The sequence below is a fragment of the Podarcis tiliguerta genome, assembly GCF_965153285.1.
Source record: "Podarcis tiliguerta genome assembly, chromosome: 5".
Classification (NCBI taxonomy): Eukaryota; Metazoa; Chordata; class Lepidosauria; order Squamata; family Lacertidae; genus Podarcis; species Podarcis tiliguerta.
Genome location: NC_139538.1, coordinates 69,811,487 through 69,837,000, shown reverse-complemented (window position 1 = coordinate 69,837,000; position 25,514 = coordinate 69,811,487). Strand labels below are relative to the sequence as shown.

At 39.5% G+C, this 25,514-nt stretch overlaps 2 protein-coding genes and 1 long non-coding RNA gene across 3 annotated transcripts; 1 reads left to right on the top strand and 2 right to left on the bottom strand.

The window, feature by feature from the left end:
* Positions 1-70: 70 nt before the first annotated feature.
* On the bottom strand, positions 71-8,121 carry DNAJC12 (DnaJ heat shock protein family (Hsp40) member C12). The gene is made up of 5 exons (XM_083440127.1): positions 6,107-8,121; positions 4,208-4,286; positions 1,725-1,864; positions 1,327-1,525; positions 71-269 (listed from the first exon to the last, which is right to left on the bottom strand). Exons 1-5 carry the CDS (start codon positions 6,182-6,184, stop codon positions 175-177), a joined length of 591 nt encoding a protein of 196 aa, XP_083296253.1. The 5' UTR covers positions 6,185-8,121; the 3' UTR covers positions 71-174.
* Positions 8,122-10,331: 2,210 nt separating this feature from the next.
* On the top strand, positions 10,332-23,784 carry SIRT1 (sirtuin 1). Its single transcript, XM_083440029.1, has 9 exons — positions 10,332-11,176; positions 11,989-12,105; positions 13,119-13,360; positions 14,747-14,899; positions 15,988-16,135; positions 16,655-16,734; positions 18,152-18,338; positions 18,623-19,198; positions 21,748-23,784. The coding sequence occupies exons 1-9, from the start codon at positions 10,633-10,635 to the stop codon at positions 22,056-22,058; spliced, it is 2,358 nt and encodes a 785-aa protein (XP_083296155.1). The 5' UTR covers positions 10,332-10,632; the 3' UTR covers positions 22,059-23,784.
* Positions 22,497-25,284, bottom strand: LOC310677376. The gene is made up of 2 exons (XR_014511140.1): positions 24,803-25,284; positions 22,497-23,826 (listed from the first exon to the last, which is right to left on the bottom strand). It is a non-coding gene; the product is annotated as an uncharacterized lncRNA (long non-coding RNA).
* Positions 25,285-25,514: the final 230 nt, after the last annotated feature.

Here is a 25,514-nt window from a genome sequence, read left to right as displayed (position 1 = left end):
CCAAGCAAACTATACATGGTATTTTGTATGGGAAATTGTGGCATGAATAGTACAAAACTACCTAGTTAAATAATATTCAAAGACACTCCTTCATGAACATATGCAAAATACTGAAATGGTGAATATGGTGTTCAACATATATTTGGTCTTCTGCATGGTATTTGGTCTTCTGCTTCATATTTCATAGTTTCTAAACTTCCGCAAGAGTTCAGATGGGGTGTCACCAGACCAACGAAAGCGCAAATGCCAACAGTTTGGATCGGAAAATCCTGTAAGGGGGTGGGGGGAAGAGAGAGAGAGAGAGAGAGAGAGAGAGAGAAGAATCAGCTAGTAAAGAGGAAATGGTACTTTGGGTTTATAAAGTGAAACTCCATTAATACAAAAACCACCAACTCCCTGCTTATCCATTCATTTAGGAAAGGCCAAAAACTGTAGATGAAGCTTAGGTAACTTGGTGGAGGGGGGTGCATTCAAGATGTGCACACAACTAAACCTAGTCCTGGGTTGGCTCAGTACCATGCACACACACACACACACACACACAATGTATCCCAAGGAGAACCTGCATGGTAAAGCCACTTTGAGGTTTAAGGAGTAATGCATGCCAAATTGTTGGGTTTCTTTGTCCATACATATATTTTGGGCCCGTAAATCAGCAGCACTGGCTCCCACTCTCCCTAGGATTAGTATCCCCAATCTTTATGGTACTTTGTCTCTCCCACCAACTGTTCTTCAGAGACAAAGGTTTGAGGAAGTTTCCTGCCCTTCCTATTCTGCACTAGTTCATCCATGCATGCACATCACTTGATTTTTCAGCATTTGTTACTGTACTGTTAACAAAAGCTATTCTGCTCTTCTTCAAAATCATTTGAAAATCCCATCTGAATGTGTGGCCTGCTACACCGTGTTTCAGATGATAGGGAAGCTCCATCTGTGATGTTTGACATGCAATCTCACACACCACGTTAGCACTGGATCCTGCAGTCTTCAAGGGACACTCATGCACATGTGAACTAGCCCCAGCTGAAACATGAGAAGTATGAAGCGCAGCGCTCAGAAAGACATGTGCAGCATGATGCCCTATATGGACTACACCATCTGAACACCCTACAATTTCTTGGGTGTGCTATGTAGCTGTGCACAGGTACCATGCAGCTTGCAGGGGTCAAGTACACCAAGGAGTATACCTGATATTCATGCAAACCCACATGTGGACAAACCCCACTCCTGAGAATAAAAGAAGGCTGCATATTTCACTTATCTGGTGCCAGCCACAATTATCAGGATTTTTTTCTGTGTCTAGCACTGGTACCGCAAACTATTTACCTGGGGAATCAGGGCTCTTTGGTGACAGCAGCTTCCCAGTAGTGGGGTCAAAGTCTTCTAGCCCCTTTTGGTCATCCAACAGTTCATGATTGTTGTTTTCAGATTTCTGGGGGGAATTGTCAGCCATCTTATCATTAAGATTTAAATCGGGAGCTTCCAGCATTGGCTCTTTTTTGCCTCTGACAGCCCAGTGCATTGACTAGACAAAAAACAAACAAATCAGTGGCATTTGTGAGTTGTAACACAGCTACACATGCTTGCTCTAGGATGAATGGTATCCTCACCGATTCCCATTCCCCTTGCTGAACAATGCTAGCTAGCAGAGAACTTCCCCACCCACAGAATGGCCTCTTTTTTCCTATTCCCCAAGAATTATAGATGAATAAACCAAAACTAACAGTTTTGACCGAGTTGCTCAGAGCCTCCCACTGCTGGAACGGGATGGTAATCTTGCTTCTCCGCCAGTAATCATAGCGAGATCGGCTCTCTTCATTGGTGAGGATTTCTTTAGCTTGCTGTAGCTTCTGAAAATTCTCCACTACAAATCAGAGACAGAAGAAACTTTTATGAAAATTTTACTGAAATGTATGTGTTGCTTTTTCTGCTTTTAATTATTTTATGTGTAAATGACCTTCAGCCAGTGATTTAGAAGGCAATCAATAAAATAATTGCAATAATAATAACAATAATCCTTTGTTGGATATCACTCAGTGTGAAAGATATATCCACTGTCAATATTTTGCAGAAGGGATTCAAGTGCATTATTAAAATGTAGGTTTGTACTGTACAGTTAAAAATTATTAAAGCACGCTGTCTCCTTAGCATGACAAATTCACTTATTCTTTTTTTTAAAAATCAGACTTATTGCAGTTCGGGAAGTGACAGGAGACATATATTGAAAGGTGTGGAATGATTATAGGAAAGTGTTCAAACACCCCACAGCAAATCAGAACAAATGCTCAATAAATATAGTCTAACACTCCACAAAAGGATTGCGCAAGCAAATCAGGACGAATATCCAATAAATAGGTCACCTGGAGGAGCCTTTAGTTTGATTTTGAAGATTTCAAATGCAATCACGATGACTAAAAAAGAATTAGTCATCAAAAGCAACCAGGTATATACAAGTGAAACAGAACAGATAGTTCCAAGAGCATCATGGGAGCAGTGATATGCACATATTAGGTCTACTACAAAACAAAAACTTCCCGATCGTATTAGGGTGATCTCATTTTTTCCAGTGGATATAAAAGTTTCCATACTATACTAGAAACGCAAGTCCGCATCCTTAGTAACCATCTGTGTAAAGGTTATGGAGATTTATATTTTATCTATGAGTCACCTTTCTATTATATGATCGTTATTATTATATTCATTTATGCCAGTTTACTATACTAGATAGATCTTTTGAAAGGCACTGAATTAAAATGCTAACAGGGACTGGCAAACACAAACAAAACGTCATACAGTTTAGTTTTCCAGTTATGTTTCTCCCCCACCCGATTGGCAAGCTGATAATTCTTCTACAGGAAGCAATTTAGATAAAAGGGACAAGGCAGTTAGTATTTTAACATCTAGTCATGACGTAAATCATATGAAAAATAAATATACATTCACTAGACCTATAAACATATTTTTTTTTGTATGTGGAAAACATACTACTCCTCATTCTTATTTGCATAATATACAATTTTGTCATTTGCCCCTGATTTTTTAACTACACATTACATGGAAATGTGTGTTAGCAGTGACCCAACACCATTTTAGAAAGCAAAAATAGCTTTGGTAAGAGATTTTGAGTGATTAAGTGGGAAGGCAGGTACTCTATGTTATTTTTACTCCAAAATGTCCCTTCTGGCAACATTTCCTCCATGAGGTTCAAAATATGTTTCACTTGGGGACAATTTGGTGTGGATAAACAGTGGGCATGAAAGGGGTTAACCACATTTACCACAAACACAATCCCATTACCCCCTTTCCGCATCTTAGTTATTCCCAAATTATTACTCTGCACAGGTCCAGAAACAATGTACTGCCAAATATAATTTTAATATTTAAAACAAAGGGTTATATCCAACTAAGTCCTACTGAGCTAAGACCCCTTGGAATTAATGAATCTAAATGAGCCACATCTACAACTTCAATGGGTCTACTATGTGTAGGACTAACATTGGATAAAACCCAAAATGTGTAAAAAAATATTGAAATGCAAATAAATCTATACAGTATTAAAACCCTGAGTTTGCATAGTCTCTTATAACTATTTCTTGTTCAAAAAATAAGTGCACATGTTAACAGGGTTGCAACTTCATAAAGCCCCATCTGTTTGCTTAATGCTTTTCTTTAGATGTAAATCATTTGGAGAAAGAAAGCTGGACCGTAATTTGTTTCAAAAAAGGGAAGTGAAGCATTTGATTTTGTAAGCCATCCTATTAAACCTACGTTGCCAAACAACTGCACTAAAGAATAGAGTAGCTATGATTTTCCTCCAGAATCAATGTTTGTATAAGCATTAGGGCAATATAGTTCAACTTGCTGCTGAAAAGGAAGTGTGCCACACACATAAAAATAAAACAAAGTGTGCTGCATATATATATAAATAGGGCAAAGTATTAGGCAGGAAATTGAGGATACTTGTGCCTTCTTCTATCGTAGCCAGTGCCAGCAAGCGAGTCTGAGGGTGAACTTCCACAGCAGGCTGACCAGTCTCACCTTTCAGAAGATGGCAGGAAAGGGAGCATGTTTTGGAATTTTTTATTTACACCCCAATCCTTTGTCAGGGTTAGGGGGTGCTTGGCCAATGGCTCTCAAAATCCTGAATCCACTGTTCTGTGTAACGTCACCTGTTTCATTTTGAGAGAGAAAAGGAAAAACCACATACCAGCTTGAGGGTTTCCAGGATGCTTGTCAGGATGACATTCGAGGGCTCGAACCTTAAATTCTGAAAGAATTTGTTCAACCTAGACAAACAATTGAAGAATGGATGGAATTTGTTTTCTTGCAAAAAATATACCTATGGAAGTTTCATATATGACTTGTTTCTTACACAAGTATGTATGTGGCACCATGTGTAAAACTCATGGATTTGTATTATCCATTTTACTGAATGTAAGATTTACTAAACTGGCAATTGGTATTCACAGTGAAACAGCCACTTACACCAACTTTACCTGATACAGGCAGCAGTGCATATGGGAATATATTTATTTTCCCTTACAAATACTTGCGTCAAGCAACTCTTCTTTTGCTATAGGTTGACACTAGAGCCTCAGTACGCAGCAAAATAGTCTATGCATGTGTTCATGCACCATTTATTCCACAGAAGATCCATGGAAGTCAAGGTCAGATTTCCTTGGAAATAGTCTCCACCAATGTTGGGATATATGGGAGCAGTCTACTATATGTGTAAATATGGTAAATTAATCCCAAAGCTGCTAGAGTGCAAAACATTTTCCATATATCTAGATTTCTTTAATTCTAAAACATACATAGGTTCTGTTGAAAATGGCAGACTCACACAATACCATGGCTGTCAGCAATCTCTTGTGTCTACTGCTCGTGGTTTGTAATGTGAAACATCTCTGTCTCCCTAACATAAATCACTTTTGTGCAGTGGATCAGCTTTCAAAGCCAGCAGACAGCTTTTTCATAAAATGTTATTTCTGTTTACTTCACTTAGAATGCTACCCACTTGTTGTGGTTCAAAATGACTATCCCATTGACACAGCTTTTCATTACAAAAATCAACCACGCTGACTTTTCATGCAGGCAAAATCTAGTCGCCCCTTGCTGGAAGCCATCTCAGCAAACCTTTAGCGGGTGGGTAGAAGGCAGATCTGAATCTACTGGTAGATCTCTTGGTGTTTTGCAGATCAGAAAGGATTTGCAACTCTCAACTTGTTTAACAATAGCAGCAAGAAAATTATCTCCCCTCTTCCTTCTTCAACTACTGAGGTGAAGAAAGTTTGTGGTAACTGAGAGTGGATTTTTGCATGAAACAGTTCTGTTCCTCTCTGGTACTCAAAGCAAATTTCTGGGCTCAGCATTCTTTTAGTCTGTGCTTTTTTCACCTCACTTTGCTTGGTGGATCTCTAAGTTCTAGTAAAATGCAAGTGAAATCCACAAGCCCAAAATGTGCACACTCACGGTAAGTTTTTATTTACTGTGAGAAGGGATATTATCTTTTCAAAGTCCGCAAGGATTTCAGTGAAATCCACTAAATACCAGATTGCTGTTTCCTTACGTCAACATAGATCTTTTTAAACAGAACAACTGTAACTATATTCTGTGCCACTGTAACCTCAAACATAATCTACTGAGGCTTTGGATATTAACTGGACTATTTAAGTTAACACAGGACTACTAGAGAATGCAGATGTATAGGCGTATACCAATTAAAAGGTTTTACTTTTGAACAAATATGTTTAAGATTGTGCCATGAATAGCTTTCTGGAAGCCTCCAATAATTACTTTCAGAACTGCTTCATATTTACATTACACAATTGTAATGAAAAAATTCAAACTATTCTATTGAAGCAAAGCTGTGTGAACAGTTAATTGTGTTCAACAGCTTAATGTTGCATAGGTCAAAAAAACTGAACTGGGGGAGAAAAACAGATCAACTGCTAAAAATATGTACAGAAAACATGGGGAAATTATGGAAGAATGGAAACAGCACATATACACCAAATCAAAATAATTGACAAAGAAAGAACATTTAAAAAAAAAATTGTAATGAACTAAGGAGGGAAATAGTAAAATCATAATTAACTAGTCTTACTGTAGACAATTCATCACAGCCTAGCAAGCTGTAAAAATCTTCCATATCCTCCAGTCTGCAGTTCAAAATTGCATCCATCTGCTTCAATCTGGCAAGCACTTTCCCACTTTCTGAAAACAGAGACACAAAAAGCTTAAAGGCGTCTTTTAACCAGTTCAAAGCTATTTAAAGTGATTAGAGAAAAACCGATAGGTGCAGTGATGCTGAAGCTTCTCTACAGATGATTTTATACACTGAGATGTCACCCGAGACTCTGTAAGCACACCCTCGAATGAGCCTGCTCTTATTGGTGGAAGTGAATTCTGATCACAGTTTACAATTGCAAAGCTCTCTGGGATTTGTAGTTTACAGAGTGAGGGGGGAACCCAGCTTTATGATTCACGTTTCCACCTGTAAAGAGTTTAGCTTTTTAATGGTTGTTTTGAAACAGTTAAAATTGTTTTTAGTTTAATATTTTGGCCGCGGGTATGTGCTTAATTTGGGGATTGTTGTTTGTTTTATATTTTTTTGCTGCTGATTTGTTAGCCACCTTGAGTTTCTTTGGAAAACTAGGCATGATAGGAATTTTTAAAATAAATGAAGAGGGAAATTTCAGAGCATAATTATTATTTTTTTGCCATAGTCTTAGTTTTGGAAATTAACAGCTTTGATATAAACTGTAATTCCTGATTCAATTTAATTTGGTAAGGCATTGTTGCGATTTGTTCACATTTATTTGTTTTAATATGTATAACAGTTATTTAATGGAGCTACAAAGTATGTTCCTTCTCACTTGTGAGAATAAGAAAATAAAATCCAGACATTTTAGAACTATATATTTAAAAAGAATTTATAAAGGGCACATAATGCAATTTAAAAGATGATGCAACAAATAACAACGAGGAACAAGTGCCAACATCTAAATGGATTCTTGCCATTAGTTTGCCTATGTAGTTGCAAAACACTGTGTACAAGTCTGTTTGCCCAATCTTTTTACAACTGAGAGTACTAGCATGACGTGCAGGATGATGAAATCTAATATTTGAAGTTCTGACAGATGTGGGTATTATGTTTTCCCCAGCTTCATTAATTTTTTTAAAAAACCTCCTGTGCTTAAAGTTCTGGTTTACAGAGTAACATCCACAAATACAGTAATAAGGAACAGACCAACCTAACCTCAGTCTAGTTTGCATTGAGCAAGGTAACATCCCTGAATGGACTGGATTTCTGTATTGATTTGAAAGAAGAATTCGAAGGTGGAGTTCACTCTCACTGAAAGCCATACACTGCAATTAATAGCTGTCATTAATATCTATCGCCAGTTATAACATAATAGGACCAGTTCAGCTGGCTTGTTGGAAAATGCTTCATTGATTTAGTTCATCATGTACCAAAATAACTGTCCCACAGTTAATCACAAGGCCTTGGGCAAATATTTGTGCACTGAACCCTATATACAGAAAAACAGTATACAGGTATCTCATACTGGTCAACAGCTATAGTGTGGATCATCAAGGAAGCAGAACAGGATGGAGTCCCTACCATTCAAAAGCACCACATTTACAACAGAGGAAACCCTTCAAATTCTTGAAGAGGACGAAGTTGCAGTTCTTCCCACAGGGAATAACCAACCTATGCAATTAGCTACCACAAGGTATTGCTACCAGTTTGGATGGCTTTAAAACTGGATTAGACAAATTGATGGAAGATATAGCTACTCGTCATGATGGCTGTGTGCTGTCTCCAGTATCAGGGAAACAATGTCTATGAATACCAGGAAGAGCTTTTGTGTTCTCATGCTGGAGAGGGGGGTGCTCCATAGGCATCTGTTTGGTCTCTGTGGGAACAGAATACTGCTTCCCACCTCTTTTCCAGAGGACTAGATGGCACTAAGGTTCCTCTCCAGCCTTTTCATTCCATGGACCCCAATGAGTCCCATTGAAACAGTTATTAGTTCTCTGTTTTCTTTTCAAAGTTTTTAAAAATATGTTAATGAATACTATTTATTGAGGATCTTAGGTGCCTTGCGCAGTGCGATCCTTCACATATTTACTAGGAGTAAGGTCACGTCCCCCAGTAAGAATACCATCTGAACCATGCATGTTTATTTCAAAGTCTCATTGCATTCAGTGGAGCTCACTCTTACGCAAGTATGTTCAGGATTGCAACATTAGTCACTGAACCATTGTAACACTTGCAAATTTCAGTCATAAGAAAAAGAAACATAGTTTTGCTCTTTATAAAAAGTACATGCAATATTGAAACAATTGGTATTCCTGTGAAAAGAATTGCAGCATAATTGTTTACATTGTGCCTAGAAATGATTTAGCTTATTTGAATGTTAGCCTTCAAAAATGGAAACAAATAAAGACCAACCAACCTCCCCAAACCAACACCTTTTTCTGAATGCAATTCTAAACTAACCAAGAAGAAAAGGGAGGGGAGAGAATGAGGTATATCTAAGCATGGGGATGAGTGAATAGGTAGAAATTGAGAAGCAAGTTACAGAGCAATATAAATTATAGAAAGTAATGCAAATTACAACAATTTAGGTTACTAGTGGCAAACTCTGTTCAGGGTGAATTCAGAGGAATTTGCCTTATGACACCCTTTGTGACAGGTTTTTATCCTGTCATGCTCCTGCCCCACTCCCAGAACATCCCTTTTGGGGAACTTGCACTCCACACTGGCTGTGCTGGGGTGAAGTACTTGCGCCAGCATATCACCAGCTCAGCCATGGCTGAGCCAAGAGACTCCCAGGCCCACCAAATCCGAATTCTCTTACCCTGACGGATCTTGGGTTAGGATTATGCTGGAATTCTGATTATTTAGGAAAGAATGAAAATACAACATTTGCATTGAAGAGTATGTTGAGATGTCTGTGTAATATATTAAGGTGACAGATATCTATTTACTGAGGTCCTGCTAGAAGTGAAAAAGATAGTCAGGTTATTTATACACCAAATTCAGGAACAAATCAAGTGAAAAACAGCTGGCACAGACATACCCTAAGGCAATTTTAGTGGGTGTATGAGTCCTTTGGAAAGCACCCAGTGTGACTATACCATAATCTTTATGAAACCATTTTAAAAAGACAAACCTGAAAAACAGGTAAATGATGCATTGAAATGAATTGCTATGTCCACAAGTATGGAAAATGTGTTTACAATACCAACCAGTAAATACGCCAGGCTCTTAACCTGAATTGACTTGTGGGTGCTTTCCCTACAAGGGTGCTTTCCTTTGTCTCCTTTACAAACAAATTTAACCTGAAAATTATGTTTAAGAGTGGGGAAAAAGAGGTTAACTTCCACTGCACTCTGTCTTGATTACAGATTTATATTTATAGAGACGCCAAAACAGGAGCTATGAACCTTACTTAAAAAGCAAAAGGAAACCCAGAACAGCATGAAAAATCACTTGCATTCCTAAACACGTTCCTTCTGAAGCCTGCCCCAATTTATTTGGCGTCGTGTATATCTGTAGATGACTCGCACAGGATGCTGATATAGTTGCCTACCTATTTTTATCTGCTTTTATGTATAGCGTTGTGGCGCTTAAACTTTGCAGCTTTACTTTACATTTGCATGAAATGTAAAGCTTTAAAGTATTTAAAACAGGTAAGCATTTCAGTGGGAGTTCTTCCAATCTACAAGCCGATGCTTATTTTAATGAGTGCATTATTAAATCCCACCTTTAACTGCTTTAATGTGTGTAGTATTTCATCCTGCCGAAGGCGGCGGCCTTCTGCTTGCCTCTTAAGGCTCCTCCCCTCACGACCCCTTTCCAGAGCTTGCTGCGGCTCCCGGCCCACTAGCGCCCTTTCCCTTCTTTACAGTCTTTGCCCAGGCAGAGCAGAACCCGGGAGCTGCTCGCCCATCCAGCCTTCGCTGTTCCTTCAACGAGTTGCTGCGTCAGCGCCTTTCCTCTTTCTTCCCTCAGTTCTTTTGTTTATTCTCCTTTCGCTTTTATTCTTTTTTTTGGGGGGGGAGGGAACACACCAAACGCTAAAAAAGCATATAACGATCTTCTCCCTATCCATATTCACTCAGAAATAAATCCCACTGAATTCAAAGGGATTCCTCCCCCCCGCCCTACCCCGCACTCCATAAGTTACGTTAGAATCCAAAGGAATTCGTTACGGTATTTTTAGCTTCAAGTTTTATTATAAAAGAGTCGACAAAATATAGGTGAATTTTTTTTAAAATATATATATAAAGAAGGTGGGCACCTCAGAAAAATTCTGGGGGGGGGGGTCACGTGACTGCGGACTCCGCAACTTAGCCGCCTCGTCATTTCACCCCCGCCCGCGCGCGCTCGGCGTCACGTGATCCAGTTTGTTGTTGTTGCGGCCCTACGCTGGGCGGCTGCCCGCGTGGGCGTCGACGGGGTCACGTGACGTGTTTAAATCTCTCTCTCTGTGTGTGTGTGTGAGTGAGAGAGGTGCGGGAGGGGGGGGGCTGTCTTTTCCGTCTACGGGGAAAGGTGGGGGGTGAGAGCGAGCGGGCGGAGAGAGAGAGGGAGGGAGTAGTTGCTCCTTCTCCAAGATGGCGGACGGGGAGACGCCGCTCCTCCAGTGCCGGAGCGGCGGCCGCGGCAGCAGCGGCGGCGGCTGCGCTGTGTCAGGCGCCTCGGAAAGCCCGGAGCCAGCTGTGAAGCGTCAACGCCGGGGCTCCACTGACAGCGCCGGCCGGGCCTGTTCGGCCGCGAAGGAAGCCGGCGGAGAAGCGGAGGCGCCTCTTTACATAGGAGGCGCCGCCGAGGAGGCCCTGGCGGAGGAGGAAGAGGTCGCTGCTGCTGCTGCTGCTTCCTCTGGCGACAGCGAGCCGGGAGAGGCCTCGGCAGCGGTGGCAGAAAGAGGAGGAGAGGAAGCCTGGAGCTGCGCTGGGCTGAGGCGCTGGGGCCTGGCCCGAGAGGAGCCGCCGCCGCAGCCACTACTGCCGCAGTTGTCGTCGCCGCCGCTGCCGAGGTGGTGGCCGAGCCAAGGGGAGGGAGCAGAGGCGGCGCCCGCCGAAGACGCAGCGGAGGCGGCCATTGGCTGCGGGGCGGCGCAGTGTTCGAACGGCGCTGCGGAGGCGGCCGCGCGCCCAGGTGAGGAGCCGCTCCAGAGGCGGAGGGGGCGGCAGGTGGGCGCAGGGCAGCGACCAGGTCACGGAGGAGGAGCGGCAGCATCAGCACCGCTCGGCCTGCTCTTTAGCGGCACGGGAGGGAGGGAGTCGCAGGGAGAGACCCGAGAACACCGGCATCCTCTTCTAACCCCGGCTCAATGGGATTGGCGCTGGGGGAAGTCAAGGCACTGCTTAGTCCTTCTCCCTGCCTCAATCTTCAAGAGCCGAAGGTCTTGGGAAATCCTCCTAAACACAGTCTTAATGTTTGCAGTAATCTGTGGCTCCTCCCATCCCATCCACTTGTCACCGCTGGAGCCGGTGGGGGAAGAGAGCTGGGAGAAGGCGACTAAACGTGCAGCCTGGTCCTATACAAGTTTGTTCTAACTGCATATAACTTGCAGTCTGGAACAGCAGCCTGTGCCTGGGAGGAGAAAGCTGACCGAAGCCAGTTTCACTTGGGCTGACGGTTTGCTTAGTAACAAAAAGCTAGTAATCCCATGCAGAATACAGAGATCTTGGACAAGCTAGGTTTTTCTGACTTCTATGGCAAGTGCATCATGTGGAGGCGGAGCACCCTCTTCTATGCAACTCTTGAAGATACAGAAGTTAAAGCAAATCTTACACACATATTATTTTGACGGTACCTAAAGCTTACATAAATGAGGATGAATGATGTAAACATGATTAAATCCCAGTTTAAAAGGAATCTTGTTACTTCTTGTAGGTGAACTTTTTCTAAATGTGATGGCCCTACTTTTATCTGATAATAGTTTTTCTCTGTTTAATGTCTTTCAGACAATATGTTTTTTAATGATGAAATAATTGCAAATGGCTTCCATTCCTGTGAGAGTGATGAAGATGATAGAGCCTCTCATGCAAGCTCCAGTGATTGGACTCCAAGGCCACGTATAGGTAGATAGTTAGAATTCAATATAGGGGTTCCAAATAAATATCTTGTAAGATTACACCTTCATTCTTGCTTTTATTTTATTGGGCAAGTCATATCTTTATATTTGTGACACTGTTGTCTTTCCTTCATGTAAGTCTGAGCTCTGAGTGGTTTGTTGAGGTGCCTGTATATTGACTGCTTATCTTGGCATGAGTAGGAGTTGCACCTTGGAAGAGTAGCTGAGTGGCAAATTGCCCCTGCTTTTATCCTTCCATATTATCAACTCTACACCGTGCAGAACTATGGAGTGCTCTATCTCTTTCTTCAGCTCTAAATCCAGAATTGGCAATTGAGGGCATTCCGAGGTGCAAGCCTGAGCAGTGTGTATGGAGGTCTGGGCTGCCCAGACAACAAGACCCTCTCTCACACTTGCTCATGTGGTCCAAAGGAAAGGAAAGCAATACATTTGGCACCAGCTTGGTGGCAGGAGTTGCGGGAAGGAGGCATACAAGACACCATACAAGTGCCTTAGGGACTCCACTCCTAATTTTTGCAAGGTTTACTCCCATGCCTTTTCTTCTCCCAAGGATGTCCTGCAAGGCAGCAGGCACAGATTGTTCCTTAGGGTTTACTCCCAAAGCCTTTTCACATTACATGTAGTTCTGTAATTTTTTTTCACCGATTTTTTTCCTTTGTTTTATGCAGCAACTGAGGTTGCAATCTGAATTGGGGATTAATTCTGTCCTAACACTTGAATTGTTTTCTTACTGAAAATAATCTCCTTAGCTGCTTTTACCCCACAAAGGAAAAAAGATATGGGAACCAATTATCCTATTCATGGGATTAATACAAAAATGCTGTGGTTATTTGTTGCTCACAGGATGCCTCACCCATAATGCCAATGCATGCCCTTTTGTGTGCAGTACAGATTGGTATGCTACTTGCTCTGTTGAAAATGTGATAAACAAAAAATTTTCTCCATCAGGTTGAATATTCTGCATCAGCCAGATGACAATTGCTTTATTTTCTATTACAGGCCCATACACTTTTGTCCAACAACATCTCATGCTAGGCACAGATCCACGTGCAATTCTGAAAGACTTGTTGCCAGAAACTATTCCGCCTCCTGAACTTGATGACATGACATTATGGCAAATTGTTATTAATATCCTGTCAGAACCACCTAAAAGAAAAAAGAGAAAAGATATTAATACAATAGAGGATGCTGTGAAACTACTACAAGAGTGCAAAAAAATAATTGTCTTAACAGGAGCTGGGGTATGTATCTAATGTTGAGTAGAATAAGTGGAACATTATTTGAGATTTTAATTATTCTGATGCAAGTATGTGGATCATGTGAATGGATTGCTCTCTGCTGTGCTACAGTAATGCTAGAGTCGCTCCTGGGTAGATCATTTTCTATATCCAACACCAGCAAGGGATGGTTGTCCATATCACAAAGCTCACAGTTCTTAAGAAAATATTTATATCCCATGTGCCCAAATATGCTGAAGGAAAGATACCTGTGTGCCCTAGTGGAATGTGAATGTTGTAGCAAATGCAATGATTTTAAGACCATGTACCTTTCATCATGGGCAACAATTCTGTACTGCGGCCCAGATTAAGCTAGTTGCATTTGTGGGAACCAGTGCAACAAGTGTCATTCGTGTCCTCCCCCCCCCATCAGATTTGGAGGGGTGGGAGAACTCCTAGAATAGTGGGGGGGGGGGGAGAGGGAGAGAGAGCATTCATCCAAACAAGCAGACAGAGTCTCATTGTGCATCCTGCAGAGCACCTGAGCAAAGGGATGAGCAACTAACTTCTATCACTAGCACGAAGGAACATTTAATTCCCTTGCTCTGATACTGTAAGCACTGACCTTTCATTGAGGCACTAGCAGCTACCCTTGTTTCAGTAGTTCAAGTTTATGCAAGTGAATCTTCAAAGGTAGGTAGAAAGGCTAAGGAAAGTAACTGATTTCTGGTAACCCACTACTTTTGGCCAGCCTCCAAGAGACTGAGGCAGCAGTGTATTTGCAGCCTATTTCCAAACCATTGTAGAATCATAGAATTTTACAGTTGGACAGGACTAGTAAGGCATTTGACAAAGTTTTAGGAAGTAAGTGGTAGAACTTGGCAGCGATGCTCATTTGCATCATATACAATGACTTTAGTTGGAGTGCAAGCAGAAGCTTGTTCTGCAGCAACTAATGCCCTGAATAGAATCGCACTACCTACTTTCATTTCTCTGGAACGAAGATGATACCTGTTAAGAAAAGTCTTATTGATTTTGAAGTGGCTGAACTGAAACGTTAATTAACTCTGCAGTTCTCTAGCCTGTATGCATATTGTGTTGGATTCTCATAAGTAGTTTTGCTATAGTTGTAAGTGGAACTTCCTAATCTGCAGTTTTTTTAGGTACCTGAATAATGGATAGTTCTAAAAAAAGTAATATTTTATTTGCCAAAAGAAAATAAGCAAAGAGTTGGGGGGTGACTATTTTTAGTTAATTATTTAGTTAGTTATTAAAAGCTTTTATAAACCACTCACTGTTTTAAAAATCTCTAAACATTAAATTTTACGGTGTATAGTCCAAATATTTTACAGCAACAAATGTTGTTATAATGTACAATTGATCTTTATTATGGTATGTAACCTATTTCAGGTATCTGTTTCTTGTGGAATCCCTGACTTCAGATCAAGAGATGGTATCTACGCACGCCTTGCAGTAGATTTCCCAGATCTTCCGGATCCTCAAGCAATGTTTGATATTGATTACTTCAGGAAAGATCCAAGGCCATTTTTTAAGTTTGCAAAGGTGCCTTTTCTCTCTTGCTTATATGAAAAACAGATACATTTAAACAACCTATAATCTTTATGTATCTAAAACAAAGACAGTTTTCCACAAAGCTGCTATGCCCTTACATGAGCAAAGGGGCACATTGATTATTGCACCAATATAAAATCGCAAATAATGATGTCATGCTTGCTTTGTAGTGTGTTTGAGTAATAATCAGTGCTCTCTTTCTCTTGTAGTGGTTCTTATTTTTATGGGATATTAAGAAACAAAAGAAGCCAAAGTTTATAGAGTAGCTATCACTGTTGCTTCTCCTATTAAGAAGGCACTACTCTTTTTTTTTTTTTTTACTCGATACAGTAGCGATATGCTTATAACAAATAGGTGGAGTCAAATGTGTGAGTGAACTTTAGCTTACACAGTAGAACTTCATCTTCCTCTCCAGCCCTCCTCCTGTATACTTTTTTTAGTACAACCTATAATTCATTTGGGGATCTTTCTGGATGTAGGATTGTGCATGCTAAATAGCTTTTCTTTTCATTCATACTTTTAATGATTAACACTGATCAACAGTTGTAATGATCAACATTTTTGGGGCTTGGAAGATACACTTTTTCAGAGGAGTGGGTTGTATTAAGGTTGTGCGCATGCAGAGTACCGCTCACAAAGTTGGACTTCCCCTTTCTCTCTTCTCCCTGTGCTGCCTCAAAATACCATTTGAAGGCTCCTGCAGCCCTCTGGAGCAGATTTTGAGAATCCCTGGAGGTCTTCAAAGGAAAGGATAGGAGGGGGAAGTTCTGTTGCATGTGGAAGTATGCTGTGCTATCAGAACAGCAGCACTGGACATGACTCCATATTTAAGCTGTGCATAGCATGTCATATGTTCAGTGGGGGGTGGCAAGAGATAGTGTATACATTTTCCCCATTTAAGTTAATGATGTATATTAGTAGTATTTTCTCCAAGTCGAAAGGTTAACACAAGTTACAATCAGTTTAAGAAAATGTTGGTTCTAGTAAGCAATAGCTAATTTATGGTGGCTGATCTTTAAACAAAAACTGAAATGTGATATTAGCAAAATTTATTTTTCGCTTTTTTAAAAATTCTACAGGAAATATATCCTGGACAGTTTCAACCATCTCTCTGTCATAAATTTATAGCTTTGATGGATAAAGAAAAAAAACTGCTTCGCAATTATACTCAGAACATAGATACACTGGAACAAGTGGCAGGAATTCAAAGGATAATCCAATGTCATGGTTAGTCAATCTTAAATTCTATCTAGATCTCATGTTAATTTTAATGTGCGTGATAAGGGATACGTGGAATCTTTCAGCATTTTGCATATCTCTCACTTGGTTAGTTCCTGGAGAATATAGAATAGGATAAATGTTTTGAACTGTACATTTATGAATACATCTGAAGAGGATTGTGCTTCAGCTCCCTGACAGTGAATTCTATTGCTGTGCCCCCATAGATTTTCAGGATGAACAAATGAAATAAAACAACAATGGGTAGTATTCAACTAATTAATACTTGGAGTGAACCCATTGGAATCTAAGGGTTTGCTTACAGTGGGCCTACTCTAAGTATGACTAACTGGATATAATCCAGTGAATTTTATCAGCTAAGTGTGAACATGCAAATTAAGTGATATATGTTTGTATGTGTTCCTATTCTCAGATCAGTATGACTAGAATAAACTAGGTTGGTTAATATATGAATCCAGACAACTGCATACATCCTTATTTGCTTTCTGGTGTGTGTATGTGTTTCAGGTTCCTTTGCAACAGCTTCTTGCCTCATCTGTAAATACAAAGTTGATTGTGAAGTTGTTCGAGGAGACATTTTCAATCAGGTAGGAATAAAACCATAAATATTATCAGGTACATTTAAGGCTGCATTCATAAACAGGCTTAAGGAGTAAGGCTCACTAAGCTTAACTGATCTTCTGTGCAAACATGATTAGGAATGCACTGTGAATGAACAAAAAGTATGAGTGTTAATAACTATCAGATAAAATGTTATCCTTATATCTAGAAATGTGAACTGTAGCAGTTCAAGAATTCAGTTTACATAGAAGCAGTTGTAGTTCTCCAGACAAGTGCAGTTCTGATTGTTGCATGCCACTCCAATCTCCAAGCAGTGCAAGATTACAGAGGCTCCAGATGCTTACCTAGGGGTTCAGAAAGCTAGCCTGGCTTGATTGGCTTTTAACAATTGCTGGATCCAGGGATTATAGGGGTCTGGAACCCTCCCAACACCAAATCTCATAACATTATATTTATATTTCACCATTGCTTCAGTTGAGCTCAAAACAGCTTGGAAAGATTCTTCGAAGTAGAATATTTCTTGTAGGTTAGTTCAGATGTGACTCTTGACCTGGACACTTTGACTTTTATTTCCCTAAGTATTTTAGCTCAGCTGCCTAAGATTAGAGCTAGCAGTGTCAGAATGATTTCAGTCCACCTTCCATTTGGGAAGGGGAAGTTTCAGGGATATAATTTGTAAGCTCTAGGGGCAGAAGCAGCTTTGGGGAAAAGACTGAAGATTAGGATGAGGGAATCTAAAGGATGGGGGTCTGGAGACAAGGTGGTTGAATCAAGGATGCATAGTGACAGTAGACTGAGAATTGGGAGGAAAGGCTTTGTGAGACTAGGAAAGGAGGAACTAAGGCATCCCTGGAAACTACAGCCCTGCAAAAATTATTATAAGCCTGCTAAGAGGCTAGTGACCTGGGTTTCCATGCTGGCTATGGAAACACATGACTCTAATGTTTAATTGATGCATCTTCATTGTATGCATCATAATCTGTTTCTGTACAATAGAGCGAGAATACATATGTGAGGCAATCCTTCACAAAAGCTGATAAATATGCAACATGTCCTGTGCTTCTCTTTGTTGGGACAGATGAGAGGAAATATTTGTAAATTATTCATAGAATAGTTCTCTGGAAAATTGTAATCTCTTAACATTTTCACAAGTTTAAAAATAATTTGTTCAGGTGTTTCATGGGGAAAAAACTGGTTAAAGTATTAGTCTTCCTCTATTGAGTACAATTATTAAAGAAAACAATTCATACTTGCATGTTATCATCAGTTTTGTTACACTTGGAATATTATTTAGAAAAGCTGTGGATTATAACATCAGTCATTTTTTATAGCAATCTGAACTTCTTAATAAATCTGTTGCAGCTAATGTTTTGACCCAGTGATTTGCTAATTGAATTTAGTTTCTATAAAACTAAAAATAATAATGCAACCTTCTGTATACAGGTTGTTCCTAGATGTCCCAGGTGTTCACCTGATGAACCACTTGCCATCATGAAGCCGGAAATAGTGTTCTTTGGTGAAAATCTACCTGAGCAGTTTCATAGGGCCATGAAGTATGACAAAGATGAGGTTGATCTTCTCATTGTTATCGGGTCTTCGCTTAAAGTAAGACCAGTTGCATTAATTCCAAGTAAGTGTTGATTGCTCATCTCTTGGGCATATGGAGGGGAGTCTCTGTTTCAGAATAAATATATAATTGTTGAATTTAGAGAGTTTTTTAGATCTGGGAGGAATATAAGAGCAAGGAGTGTATTTATCTTGGATACTATTAAGTAATATTGCAGAAGCAGAATCCTATGTCACTTTTTAGTGCATTTACAAGTAGTTCCTAAAACTTGTTGTCACATTTGTTAATAACAGTTGACATTATATTTCCGTAACATTCATTTTGTTTTATTTTTCTTAAACACGTAGGTTCTATCCCACATGAAGTGCCTCAGATTCTAATTAATAGGGAACCATTGCCTCATCTACACTTCGACGTGGAGCTTCTTGGTGACTGTGATGTCATTATCAATGAATTATGTCATAGATTAGGTGGTGAATATACAAAACTTTGTAGCAATTCAGTCAAACTTTCAGAAATAACAGAGAAGCCTCCCAGACCTCACAAAGAATTTGAAATACATTCAGCTGAATTGCCACCTACTCCTCTAAACATTTCTGAATATTCTAGTTCACCTGAAAGAATTGCACCACAACATTCTCAGGTGGTACGTTCAGAGCAATCTTCTGAATATAAAGCAGGAAATTCTGATGCTTCCTTGGAGTCTAAAGAGAACTGTGTAGAAGAAAAAATTCAAGAAGTTCAAAACTCTTTAGAGAATGTTGAAAGTCTTCCTGACCATCTAGAAAACCCAGAACATGTGAAGGAAAATGGATCTAACCAAGAGGAAAACAAAGAGAGAAGTGAAAAAACATCTGTTGAAACACTGAGAAAATGTTGGGTTAATAGATGTGCAAAAGAGCAGATTAGCAAGCGGCTTGATGGTAAGTGCTTAAATAATTTGCAAACACCACTACATTCAAATTAAACATTACTTTCAGAGTTTTGAAGGAATTCAGTCAGTAGTGAACAGCATTTTGTAAAAATGTCCTGATCTTGCAACCAGAGATACAAACAAAAACATGTACATCCACTTCAATAAAAAATACTTAGATTTATGTTGGTGCAGTACAATAGGAAATCTAGAAAAAATGAAAGAATTCCTCTGACTGAACCAGCTGATTACTTCAAATGTTTGCAAGCTTTCAAACTACATGTAGGCAATATGAACTGAATTTATTTTGTATGCCTTCAAAAATAATGTCTGCATTTCTAATATACTTGTTTTATCTCTTTGCTTTTCTGCCTTACAAAGCTATTGTCAGACCCATATGAAATGAGATATCTATTTATAATTATATCCCACTTTGTCCCTGAAGGTGTTTAAAGAAGTGGTCCTACCCATGGCTGTGGGCAAAATCCAAATTAGGATATTTGTAATAAAACAATGTAGTAATCTTTGTTTTGTTCTAAAATGCAACAAATCTAGAAAGGCAATCGGACGTGAAACACTGATAAACACTTGGTTGATGAAGTTGTGCAGTGCCTTTAAGTCAACTCGCATCACCTTCATTTGGCATGACTTGGTGAAGGATGATGGGAGCTGTAGTCCACAATAACTGGCATCACATAGGTTACCACTGGTTTCAGCAATTAGGCTGCAGTCCAGACCTCTGATCTGCCACAGGTAGGGTGACAGGGGCAGCACTATCCCTCCACCCAGCCCAAAACAGCTGTACTGGGGAAAAGCCCCCCAAACAGGATGTGCCAGGGAGGGGTTGAGCCAACCAGGGATACCCTGGATCCCAACTTGGCCCCACTGACATCACTTAACCCTCACACCAACTCCAGGCTGGTAAGGATTATTGAGTTCAGTGTGGCTTACTTCTGAAAAGACGTGTATAAGATTGTGCTGTCAAGTACATTATGGGCGATTCCACACAATCTAAAAAGTGGCAATGGAAATGGCACTTCTGTGTGTCGTGTGAAGGAGAGGGGAATTTACATATCCCCATGGATATTTCCTCCCTGCATCTCCTCACAGGAAATATGCACATCTTTTGTTTCTCTTCCCCCTCTTCTTTCCCACTCCCTATCTTTTCACAAAATCCAGAAGCAGCAAGAGGAGGAAGGGTCAGTTCAGGTAATCCTCAAACATGATTTGCAGGATTCAGAATTACTTCTACACATTTGAGCAACATTGTTTGCCTGATTAGGACATCATGACAAAATTAAATTTTGCTTTAAGCAGAAAGGGGATCTTGGGGGGGGGGGGGGGAGAACATGTGAGGCAAAGTCTCACTCCTGAAAATCTAAAACAAGGTTTGAAGGATTATCTAAACCAACCCAAATTTTAAGATGCAGACTTCTGTTATTACCACTGCTTTTAAGCATCCAAATCAATTCAATTGCTGCAAGAAAAACCTGAAAAGAATTGGGAAACTTGTTTTCCCCTCAGTTTACAAGGATTGGTGCACATGGCAGTAGTTTTTAGTGCCAAGCTATTTATATGAAGCCATTCCTTATATGGACTATGTGAGTTTTCTCCACACCATCCAATTTCTTTTTTTTCTTTCAGTGCCATATAGAAATTGACTTGGTATTTGTGGCAGCTTGCCTTGTAGAAGTTGTAGTGTGCACACCAGCGCCAAGCTTCTGGTACATGTCTGCCAGATGTTTTTTGCATTACAAATTGTATTAATATAGAACAGTATGCTTTCCTCAAGTTCAGAATGTCTAATAGTATACTGGAGATAAAAATATGATTTTCTGAGTAAAACAAAATCTCATTTAGATTGCCTGGAATGGGAGAGACTTGCAGCACGAACAGGTTTCAGGAATATCAAGAGTTGTACAGGCCTTTTAGTGTAGCTTGCAATTGCACAGCCCATCAAAAATGGTATTTCAGTTAACTTGCTTTTAATAAGCCTTTAGGCGGTAAGCTCTGAAGCGATTGCTGTATTTCTTTGATAACAGTCATTGGCACAGTCTGACGTCATTGCTTATTAAGATGTATCTTTGAGAAAAGTGAAGGGAAAGAAGTGGATTGTAGACTTCATAATTAAACCACAGAAATTAGTTACACATTCATAACTGCTTCCCTTCCCTCAAGATCTTTGACTGTGGCCACCAGTAAATGAGAGTGGAAGGGAGCTCTTCCTTTGAGAAAATATTGGAATGTGTACATTATGTGTACAGTGAGAAACTTGGAGGGGGGTGCTGAATAGTGAATGCCTTCATATGTTAAGCCAGTTAAGCCCTAACTGAATCCAGTTAAGCACATAGCAGCATGTAGTGAACCTTTAAAAAGGGATTCTATAGTCCACAACATGTGAAATTAAAGTGTAATAAATTTTATGTATACCTATTTCCTTACCTAGAAACAGTAGTGCTTAAAATAATGACAACCCATAAGCATTAATGTATCACATTTAGGACTTCTTGGGATTATTAATGCTGAAATAACTATTCTTGCTAATCAAACATGTTTCAGGTACCCAATACTTGTTTTTACCACCAAATCGCTATATTTTCCATGGTGCTGAGGTATACTCGGACTCTGAAGATGATGTCATATCCTCCAGCTCTTGTGGAAGTAGCAGCGATAGTGGGTCCTGTCATAGTCCAAGCTTAGACATAGAAGACGAGAGTGAAATTGAAGAGTTCTATAACGGTATAGAAGAAGATACTCCTGACAGAGAAGAGGAGAATGGATATGGAGAAGATGGAATTGAGCTTCAGGAATCTGAGTCTGTGTCGGTAAACGAAGCTGTAGGATTTGACCATTCGACAGACAAACTATAAAGTAATTACTGACTGGTTTCAGGAACTTTCCCACCAGCATTAGCAGTTTTGGCATGTTGGAATGAATGTGTACTGAATTTAGAGCAAGGAAAATATAAGGATGTAGTGTTTATAAGCAACTAGAATAGATTTTCATGCATAGTTTTCTAACTTTTCCAATTAAATTCTATAAAGGCACACTCAACACTAATCTTTTTGAATTTTGAAGGTACTAAGTATCTTTTTACTGTCACTCATTCATTTTTATTAAGTTTAATCTGTGTGAGCTGTGTGTGTGTACATATACAGTATTTTTGCTTAACAAATTTCAACCTTTTTTTTTTTTAACCGTTTTGAAAAAGCCATTGGAATGTTAATATAATATAAAGGGAACAGCTAATCTAGACCAAAGAATGGTATTTTCACGCCTCTTGCTTTGTAACACTTTGATTTATTTAAAGTCTCCTCCCCCCCCCCCCCCAGCTCTGTTACTGCATAATCTGTTTAACACTGGTATTTCCCCAAAAGTTAGTTTGGCAGCTATGTTTCTTAACATTAGTCTTCATGTTGAAATGCATGTGAGCATATTGAAATTAGGCATCATAGTGAATACCTGGAAATCCCTGACTACTTTGATTATTAGAAAGTGCTACTGCAAAACAAAAAACTTCCTGTGGATATGTAATAGTGCCTATTGGCTTGCAAAATTATAGCAAAATGGTGTTCAGTTAAATAGTAGCTCATTAAACTTTTTTGTGACACACAAAGGGTAGGTGGAACAGGAAGTCAGTATACAAAGCTAGCACTTAATGTATAAAATCTTTTGTGAATGCTGCCAAAATGTGAATATGTAAATGTACTGAAGGTGTGTATATAATATTCAGGATATGGGAGCAGTCTCCAAAAGAGCTTCTGTACCCAACACAAACCCTTAAAAGGAGAAACTTAAACTTCCAATATAAAACATAAAGTTCAGTTTAAGCATAAGTTTAAAATATGCTGTTTGAGGACGGACTTCTGTTTTGGATAACTTAATACCACGTGTTGGTACTGAATTATACAAAAAGCAGCTACAGAAATTGGTCACAACGCTGCTTCTTCAAGGCTGCCTTTTAAAAGTGGATGTCACACATACTTCCAGCTGCAGATTGTTTCCATCTTCCACAATGTGTTTCCTCACCCTGTATTTAATAGTAAGTTTTATGTTTATTTGTGAAACCACTTTTCAGCCGTATCCCAAGAGAGCTCTGCCAGTTATTGATCATTCATTCATGTACATTGCTTTAATATTTATTCCATTTTGAAATATGTAAAGTGGTTGTCCTTTTTAAGCAATTAATACATCTGTTCTGTAACAATAGCATAAAAAAGTGTTAAGAATGGCCTTCTGTGTTCATCTGAAAAACATTGGCATGTTTTCTCATGGTCCAGGTTCTAAATAGCAGAACTTGCTAGACTACACTAAAGAATGCAATATGTTTAGCTTTGCTTGCATGTCAAAATGTATTTGTGCTATAGGAGATATTTTAAAATGAAAATATTTTGTTTTTAAATTATTTTTACAGTGTGGATTATTTTATGCTTTTATATTGTATATAGTGTCTTTTATGTAACCAACTGGCAAATGTTTTGTAGAAGACTGTTTTAAAATGACCTGGCTCTCTTCCTGCAACTTTTGAAATACAAAACCAGTGTTTTATACTCGTATAGTCTGTTTTAAGGTCTATTAAATGGTCGTTTAAATTTTGGTTGCTGTTAATAATGTGTGTGGACAGCCTCTCACTCCTCTCTTGCAACTTCTTGTTTTACCAACAGATATGAAATACAATACAGCTTGTGGAAAGTATACTATGGTGTTTCTCCACTTAGGGTTTTTAATGGATGTGAACAACACCATGGCTGGCTTTAAATTTAGTCTAAGCTTAATGTGAGACCAATACGATCTTTTGAGCAATTTAGACCAAGCCTCCATCAAATGTCTTAACTTTTCATTTTAAAGAATGAACAGGACCACTGCAGATGCAATGCAGCCAACTTCCTCTTACCTGTGCATAAGATGGCCTATTACTTCTGTGCTGCTCTCTTCAGATCCTGCATGTGAGATGCAAACACACCCCATCCTGTTTTAATGCTTGAAGCCAATTGTGCTATTTCTTCACTTTGCCTATGTTACTGCCATGCTGTAATTCACAGCATGAATTCACAGTGAATTTGCAGTCCCTGATTTGAGCTAACCCATGAGTAGTGCCAACAATGATTATTTACAGATGAACAGAGAAGAGCAGCCTGACTGGACCTTAAGTGTTTTCCATCCTTCATAAGAAGCTTTTCCTATGTATGTTTTACGCATTAAAAGGAGGTGCTAGAATATCTCAATACATTAGGATAACTGAATTAGCTGCCTCCATGTAACAAGCCATTGCTGACTGCTGACCTGACTCACTACATGAATTGCCAAGTCTTCGCCATGCCAGTTTTTTTTTTCTCCCTATGTTTTGCCCCAGAAAATCACTCATGCACCATCCAAACCCCCTACAAGCTATAAATAGCTTAATTGTTCCTTTTGGCAGCCATCTCCCTATAATAGTCATCTTTCCATAGCAAACCTAAAGTTAATGTGCAACAGTTATTCTACTGGCTGCCTACACAAGGGCAGAGGCTTGCATGTGAGGAAAGGGAAGTATGTAATCCACTTAAAAGTATTTTATTTCATATTATTGTGTGAGCAAAAGTGTATCAAGATACTCATCTTCAGGTGACTCTACAACCCAACAGATGGAGGAGAATCTGCCACAGTTCAGCAATGTAACTTTCAAAGTAAAAACAAAGGAAATTTTCTATCTGATTTTTATTTTAATAATATATAAGGCCACTCAAAAACAGTGTTCACTGGGTGGCTCATTAATAAAATGATAAAATGCAATTAATACTTTGTATGTAAATATTTTAATCTGATAACCTTGTATTTATGAAACCCTAAGAGCAGCTGTGCAACTGCAACTATAAAAGACCTAGTGGCTTAAGGAGGGTGTATTTGTGTGATCAAGGATTGCCTGTTTTTTTAGGAGTGAGACTCCTGTAGAGTAGAATATGGGACAGTTAATATGGTCAGTATAATAATAAAGCTCTGAGGGGACAGGTGCACCTGCCCAAATTCCCATATGATGTGAGGGAGGATGAATGACCTTGTTTGTTTTTTAAGTGGGGAGACCTTTGACTTGTCATTTTCTCTGGCCCTAGCTATGTTTCATAGCAAACTGTTCTGTGAGCCCCCTTGCCATGTGAAACACCATCTTATTCCACAAGACCATTCTTGGAGGTGGTTGGTCATCTTCTGAAACAGATAACCGACACCTCTTGTTGTGGCACTTACTGTAACAACTTCATTGTGAGGAGCGGCACCTATTTTTCTAGAATGAAAGCCCCGGTGCAACCCTACCTGGCCCTTGAGAGTGCTTCTGCGCAGGTGCAGCATTG

What these genes read in the sequence shown, in the direction of transcription:
- DNAJC12 (XM_083440127.1), bottom strand. Translation starts at nt 6,184, where the DNA reads ATGGATGCAATTTTGAACTGCAGACTGGAGGATATGGAAGATTTTTAC. An exon ending in TCCTGGAAACCCTCAAGCTG is followed by an intron (nt 1,865 to 4,207) that starts GTATGTGGTTTT and finishes TCTGATTTGTAG; the next exon opens with TGGAGAATTTTCAGAAGCTA. An exon ending in AAAGAGCCCTGATTCCCCAG is followed by an intron (nt 270 to 1,326) that starts GTAAATAGTTTG and finishes ACCCCCTTACAG; the next exon opens with GATTTTCCGATCCAAACTGT.
- SIRT1 (XM_083440029.1), top strand. Translation starts at nt 10,633, where the DNA reads ATGGCGGACGGGGAGACGCCGCTCCTCCAGTGCCGGAGCGGCGGCCGC. An exon ending in GACTCCAAGGCCACGTATAG is followed by an intron (nt 12,106 to 13,118) that starts GTAGATAGTTAG and finishes TTTCTATTACAG; the next exon opens with GCCCATACACTTTTGTCCAA. An exon ending in GAGGAGACATTTTCAATCAG is followed by an intron (nt 16,735 to 18,151) that starts GTAGGAATAAAA and finishes TTCTGTATACAG; the next exon opens with GTTGTTCCTAGATGTCCCAG.